This window comes from Saprolegnia diclina, assembly GCF_000281045.1.
Source record: "Saprolegnia diclina VS20 unplaced genomic scaffold supercont1.33, whole genome shotgun sequence".
NCBI classification, from domain to species: domain Eukaryota; phylum Oomycota; class Saprolegniomycetes; order Saprolegniales; family Saprolegniaceae; genus Saprolegnia; species Saprolegnia diclina.
In genome coordinates, this window is record NW_008246100.1 from 224,866 (window position 1) to 231,073 (window position 6,208).

The 6,208-nt window shown below is 57.3% G+C and overlaps 4 protein-coding genes across 4 annotated transcripts in view; 1 reads left to right on the plus strand and 3 right to left on the minus strand.

Moving 5' to 3' along the window:
* Positions 1-121: 121 nt before the first annotated feature.
* SDRG_10023 (hypothetical protein) lies at positions 122-1,199 on the minus strand (the record flags this gene model as incomplete). The annotated part of the gene is made up of 2 exons (XM_008615994.1): positions 122-151; positions 213-1,199. 2 exons carry the CDS (start codon positions 1,197-1,199, stop codon positions 122-124), a joined length of 1,017 nt encoding a protein of 338 aa, XP_008614216.1.
* A 450-nt stretch (positions 1,200-1,649) lies between these two features.
* Positions 1,650-3,619, minus strand: SDRG_10024 (hypothetical protein). The gene is made up of 8 exons (XM_008615995.1): positions 3,468-3,619; positions 3,257-3,422; positions 3,074-3,203; positions 2,760-3,028; positions 2,421-2,709; positions 2,329-2,374; positions 2,192-2,289; positions 1,650-2,150 (listed from the first exon to the last, which is right to left on the minus strand). Exons 1-8 carry the CDS (start codon positions 3,583-3,585, stop codon positions 1,719-1,721), a joined length of 1,548 nt encoding a protein of 515 aa, XP_008614217.1. The 5' UTR covers positions 3,586-3,619; the 3' UTR covers positions 1,650-1,718.
* A 950-nt stretch (positions 3,620-4,569) lies between these two features.
* SDRG_10025 (hypothetical protein) lies at positions 4,570-6,176 on the plus strand (the record flags this gene model as incomplete). The annotated part of the gene is made up of 9 exons (XM_008615996.1): positions 4,570-4,720; positions 4,769-4,805; positions 4,854-5,007; positions 5,057-5,092; positions 5,146-5,247; positions 5,297-5,584; positions 5,632-5,741; positions 5,797-5,843; positions 5,893-6,176. The coding sequence occupies 9 exons, from the start codon at positions 4,570-4,572 to the stop codon at positions 6,174-6,176; spliced, it is 1,209 nt and encodes a 402-aa protein (XP_008614218.1).
* A 12-nt stretch (positions 6,177-6,188) lies between these two features.
* The window catches only part of SDRG_10026 (hypothetical protein), a gene marked incomplete at its 3' end in the record, with an annotated part of 4,153 nt that continues 4,133 nt past the window's right edge, over positions 6,189-6,208 (minus strand). Inside the window, exon 3 of the mRNA XM_008615997.1 lies at positions 6,189-6,191. Within this exon, the coding sequence (XP_008614219.1) occupies positions 6,189-6,191 (3 nt within the window). The remainder of the gene's footprint in view (positions 6,192-6,208) is intronic.

Here is a 6,208-nt window from a genome sequence, read left to right on the forward strand (position 1 = left end):
AGCGCTTCGCTCTCGAGCTCGTCGGCGTTGAGGAACCGTCCGATGCGGTCGCAAGACGCTTTGGCTTCTTGCAGAAACACGATCGCGTTGGAGAAGGCAGTGCACGGTAGTCGCGCTGCGTTCATGTAGGCGAGCGCCAAAAACGCAATCTCTGCCGAGAGCGCGTTGCCTTGGGCGGCGTAAATGAGGAGGCAGAGCGCCAGCGAGAGCACCGGCGTCGAGTAGAGTGCAACCGTGTTGAAGATACGCCGGCCTTGGTACTGCTTGAGAAGCGCGAGCTCGTGCGTGCGAATGGCATCAATGGCCGCCTCGAGGTTGTGCTCCCAGCCGTACATCTTGACGACGCGGACGCCCTGGAGGAGCTCGTTTGTGAGCTTGACGCGTTCGGCTTGCACGGCGAGGAGCCGCGACCGAACGTTCCCGACTGACGCGGCCGAGACGTGGCCGACGTAGAGCATGACAAACATAAAAAGCCCACCGAGAAGTCCGACGAGGTAGCCCATTTCAAAGCCGAGCATGATGAAGATGGCAAGGACGGCGACAGGAGCTGCAAACGTCCATGCGCCGAGGAGGTAGGCCTGGAAGAGGCGCTCCGAGTCGACGCTCGACAAAGTGACAATCTCGCCGGACGAGAGATCGCGCTTGGCCATCGCGGAGAGCCGCAAGCTTTTCCGGTAGACGGCGTCCGTGATGATCGTCTTGGCGTTGCAGCCCAGCGTCGATGAGAGGTACTGGCCAAAGTCAATGACCGTCACCGAGACGAACGAGAGGGCAGTGAGCAGCGCGGCGAGGCCGTACCCGGACTCGAGGCCGAGCGACGTGGGCTTGCCTTGCATGTACTGCAAAAGCGACTTGATCACAATCGGCTGCAGGAGCATCAAGAACGAGTAGAGAAAGTAGAGACTAATCGTAAAGAGGCTGGGACGAGACAGCGTGCGCCACATGGCCTTGTGCACGACCTTTTCGCGGGCCCACTGCAGAGCAAAGCGGTCGCTGAGCGCCGCGGCCGAGTCGGCAGGTGCGAGTGGCCACACGTCGGCTTCGTCCAGCGGTGTGGTCGCGCCGTGCCGGATGAGCTTGTCCATCCACGAGATCAAGAAGATGCCGAGCCAGGACGACGTCTCCATCGGGTGGCGCCGGTCGGCGGCCTCCGCAAGCGGCGCGCGCGGCGACTTGAGCTCCGCGTACTCGGTCGCCATGGCGCAAAAGAAGGTCTGGGAACATCGGCGCCATTGCCGTCGCGTCACCATATGGTCGGAACGAGAGACGCTCACCACTGTGTACAGTGCAGTGGGTAGGGTATCACAACGTGATCATGAAACTGAAACTGAAACTGAAACGGAATTGCACCGTTACGACACCGCAATCGGTGCCGTGGAGCTCAAAAAGATGCGATCTGTGCGCTGAGGACTCTGTGGCCAACGTCGCTGGAGAAAGGAAGGTAGAGGCGTCTGTGGTTCAGAAAAGCATGTTAGTTCTCGACGGGGTTGGTGGGACCAGGTGAAACTGATCCGTCGGTTACGTGGAGTACACTCCCGCGTAAACATGCCCAGCCAGCTCGTGCCGCCACGCGCCCCCATGGCGTCAGTTCAACCTCGTTGGAGATTCTCCGACGGGGCAGACGTCTCTAGCACGGTTCCTCGTCTTCTTTGCGTGCACAAGTGCAAATATTTTCTCCGCATCTATCTCGAAAACCGTTAGGGAATCTTATTGGCAGCTCAGCCCCATAGCTTGGAGCGGTTGGTTTCTGCGGCCGTGAGGATCTTGTTGTACGTCGCTTGGAGCACAGCGTCTTTCGGAGGGTAAATGAGCTCATACACGTTGGTAAACTCGACCGACTCGACTTGGGAGGTGTCCGCATCGTCTTGGTTGTTGCCAATCGAAGGGTGCACGCGGTTGGAGGACTTCCACGGTCGCTTGGCAGAAGACCGTGTCTCGTCACGCTCAACTTCGTCGTCGTCTTCCGCCTCGTCCGCTTCGTCCACCTCGTCGTTGTTCTCGACGTCCTCACCGGTGGCCGCGTCGTCGACCTCGGGCACACTTTCGGGCGCAACACTGGTCTCGGATGTGGTCTCGGGTTTGGTCTCGGCCGCAGCTTTGGTCGGCAGCGCTGCATTCCAGAGACGCTCCTTCCAAGCTCGTCGGTTGCGCTACGCCATGCTCGTGAAAGGAGCAACCACTGAACTCGTACCGCCAAGAAGATCCGCTTGCGCTTATTGGTGACGTTGATCAGGTCCAGCGCTTGCTCGATGAGCGGCGTCTTGATCTCGCGGTCCAACTTGGCCTCGCCTACCGCCATGTCATGTCGCAATCTCCCTTGGTAGAAACCTGCAAAGCTCGGTGCGTGATTGACTTCAAAGAGCCACGATTTCCCCTAGAGAAGTACGTCGCCCTCGTGTTCGGACAAGTTGTCTGCTAACCTTGTCGTCGAGCATAATATCAAACCCGAGGATCTCGAACGCCGCGGGCCCCCACTCGGTCCGACCTTTGGCGGCATCGGCACCAAAGAAGTTGCGGTAGCTGGCTTGCAAGCGCGGTTGGATCGCCAGGAGCGTCTTGAGAATGATGTCGCACATCTCGGCCCAGACGGCACTCGGATCGAGGCCGTGGCGCGCGATATACGCCATCACAAACGCCAGGCTCCGCTTGCTGCCCTTGGTTTCATCCGCCGATTTCACAAACTCCTTGGCCTTCTTGTTGATGGCGTAGCTACATAGTTGTCACCATCTTCGTCTAGACCAAAAGGAGACACAACGGACTTGGTCAAATGCATGCGTGTGGCGCTCAAATTCGCTTTGGTCGGCCGTTCGAACGGCGTCGTACAAAACCGAGCGAGGCCGTTGCGGAAGATGTGGACGCGAAGCGGGTCGACGCTCGTGACGAGTACGTAGATGCGCAAGTCAAACTTGAAGCCGTCAATGAGCAGTGGATTGGCCACGTAACGCTGGGCGACACAGGGTTCGGTGACGGGGATTTTTGCAAAACTCTGGACGAGTTTGATGCCTTTGCCTTGGCACAGCGTGCGCGGCTACACATATGTCCAGTCGTACATTGCACGGTAGACACGATGTACCTTGATGATGTACGTGGCGCCCCGCGCGTCGTGCTCCATGGCCTGTTGGAGGTCGATGCGATCGGCAGGCAGCAGAAACGAGCGCGGGTAGTAGTCGTAGGCGTCGGGCAGAGCCTTGCGCATGGCATTTCTATAACAGCGATGCATAGTAGTGTCACGTTGCCAACGCTGAAAATGGTGTACAAGTGCGTTGCCAGGAAATCCTTGCGGCAAATGTCCTCCATAGACGGAAAGTGGTTGACCTTCTGGAACGCGTGGAGGCGCCGGGCGTCTTTGAGGAGCTCGCCGCGGTCCGACCACCAAATGTCCCACGCAGCATTCGCGTTCTTCTCCCGCACAAGTCGAAAGTCTTCGAGAAGCACGTACACACGAGGATATAGGAATGTGCGCGTACCACGGGCTTTGAGGCAGCGCTTGATGATGGCGTACCGGCAGAGCGAGACGTCGACGACGACCTTGCGCCGCGACTTGATCGGCCCTGCTGGCTCGCGGGACGTCTTCTTGCGCAGCATCAACTAGTAGTCGACTATATTTGGCTACCAGCGTTTCAAAGGCGTTGTGGGCGAAAGAGAGCGAATATTTTCTGGATCGTTTGTCAGGATATGGTTTCGAATGCAAAATCGACTATAGTCGATGCTGGTTGAGTTGGTGGCCCCATACACGGATGGATGCACTAGGAGAAGCGCAATGACAGCAATTGCTTGCCGAGAGGCGGCCGCCGTTCGAAGGTCGACGAGCAAAGACCGGGCGGCCTTCTCTAAAGGCGTTGCTGTCATACATTTTCCTTGGTGATCCCACGGCCCAACGGGCTGTATGAACACAGCCACTGCGATGGAAAGAATGTGCTGCGGTGGAATAGCACCGCTGGACAACACGTATATATGAACACGCTATAGAGAGGACGCTCTTTACACCCCTTGCCCACCCAGCTCCAAAAATTGTTGTCGGTCTTTTGATGCTTTACCGTGAAGAAGCATTTCTACATGGTTTGGTGCGTGTGCCACAGCACGGAGAGGCCCCAAAACGTGTCGCGACATCCCTGTCATGTTGACGCCGACAGCCAAAGACCAACATTTTTATTTCGCCCAACAGATGTTGCGCCTAAACCAAGCCGCTGGCATCTTGGTCGCTTTCGATTTCTCTGGCGAGTTGGTGCAGCATATTAGTTGAAGTGAAATGCATGCTACGTAGTTCTTTCATCAAGTACATACGTTAATGTTAGCACTACGATAGCGCTAAGAAATGAGATGAGCGCTACTAGCACCAACCTTGATTGATGAACCTCCAACCGCGGCGAGCGAAGATTGAGGGTAAGGCAAAAACGCTGCAGGCCACGTAGACTGTAGGGCAACCATGTCTCGGGAGCATCAACACGCGACCCTTCCGGAAGGATCGGTGCCGCACCCTGATTGGTTTACGCTGCGACAGAGTATACAATGATTAGTTAATCGCCGCGGCTCCGTGGATGGTTCCTCAGTTTGCATTTTGCTTTGACCATGGACGCCCTCCTCACGCCGGCGACGTATGGCGCGATCGCGCTCAGTGCAATGTGCTACGCTTTCTTTGCGCGCGCCAACCAAGCGCCGTCGCTCTACCACCAAACGAACCTCGTCAATACGCAGCTCCTGCAAAAGACCTCGATGCTTTGTACGCCGCTTCCTCCAAGTACGGTGACTGACATGACCATTCTTCTAGGGGAGAAGTACCGGCCGTCGTGGTTCCTCCTCAACGGGTAGACACATCGTCCAAACTCCACTCGGCTTGACGGACGACGGCGTAGGCACCTGCAAACCTTCCTCGTCGCGCTGGGCTGCGACACCCCGCGGGTGCACTACACGCGTGAAATTCGACCTCTCTCGGACGGCGGCATCGTGTCGCTCGACTGGGCGACGCACCCTGCCGGCACGCCATACGCCAAGGACCACCCGACTGTGGTACAAAATTGTCCTCGATAATTTAGGACGGGACTGAGCACGACAGTAGCTTCTCTTGCACGGGCTGACGGGCGGCAGCAGCGAGGTGCGTCGTGATCACTGTGTTGGGTCGACGACGTGACGTACTTGTACGTGCAGGTGTACATTCGCGCGACCGCCGTCAAGCTCCTCGCGGCGGGCTGGCGCGTCGTCGTCATGAACGCGCGGGGCTGTGCGCAGACCCCCGTGCGCACGCCCAAGGTATTAACTCTACTACGTCCGTTTTGCGAGGTTTTATTCTGATTTCTAGCTCTTTTGCGGCGCATATACGCAGGATGTGCGCGAGACGGTGCAGTATTTACGCCAAGTGCACGTGCCGACGGCGCCGCTGCTCGCCGGTGGTTTCTCACTCGGCGCCAACATTCTGCTCAAATTTGTGGGCGAAGAAGGCGACAAGTGCCAGCTCTCGGGCGCCATCTCGGTCGGCAACCCATACGACATGCTGGCCTCGAACCGCAACCTCGAGTACTCGTGGCTGCACAACGTCATTTACAGCACGGCACTCACCAACAACCTCCTTAACCTCTTCTTCAAAAAGGTATACGCCCTCCAAAATGGACAAGTTGTCATCCACAGACTGACTAGTCGAACGCCCACGAACACTACGTGAACGACCCGACGATTGACCTCGCGGCGCTCCGGGCCTCGAAAACGGCGGCCGAGTTTGACGAGCAGCTCACCCGGCGCGTCTTTGGGTACATATTTGTCCTTTTTCTCGTAGACTGAAGGAGTTATTATGGGACCTGTTAGGTACGCGACCGCGAGTGACTACTACCGCGATGCCTCGAGCAGTCAGTGTACGATTTGTTATTAGGTACTAGTACGTGGTATTGATCGGCCGCGTAGACATCAAGGGCGTGCGCATCCCGACCTTGTGCTTGACCGCCAAGGACGACCCGATCTCGATCTACACGGCGATCCCATACGACGACGTTCTCGCCAACCCGCATGTGATCTTGTCGGTGACCAAATACGGTGGGCACCTGGGGTTCTTTACAGGTGCGAGCCCCTTCGCGTACCCGGACATGTGGTCGTCGTCGGTCTTTGCCCAGTTTTGCAATGCTGTCGACGAGCTTGAGCATAATGGGTCCCCCTCCAAGGCGCGTGTCGCTCTGCAAGAAACCAGTTAAAATAACAAAGCCTCACTCTCCGTTACATATGT

Excerpts from the sequence above, each read along its gene's own strand:
- SDRG_10024 (XM_008615995.1), bottom strand. The coding sequence starts at position 3,585 with ATGCTGCGCAAGAAGACGTCCCGCGAGCCAGCAGGGCCGATCAAGTCG. Across the intron at positions 3,423-3,467 it reads GCGCTGCCTCAAAGCCCGTG|ACTTTCGACTTGTGCGGGAG; the intron begins GTACGCGCACAT and ends TGCTTCTCGAAG. Across the intron at positions 2,151-2,191 it reads GCAAGCGGATCTTCTTGGCG|CGCAACCGACGAGCTTGGAA; the intron begins GTACGAGTTCAG and ends AGCATGGCGTAG.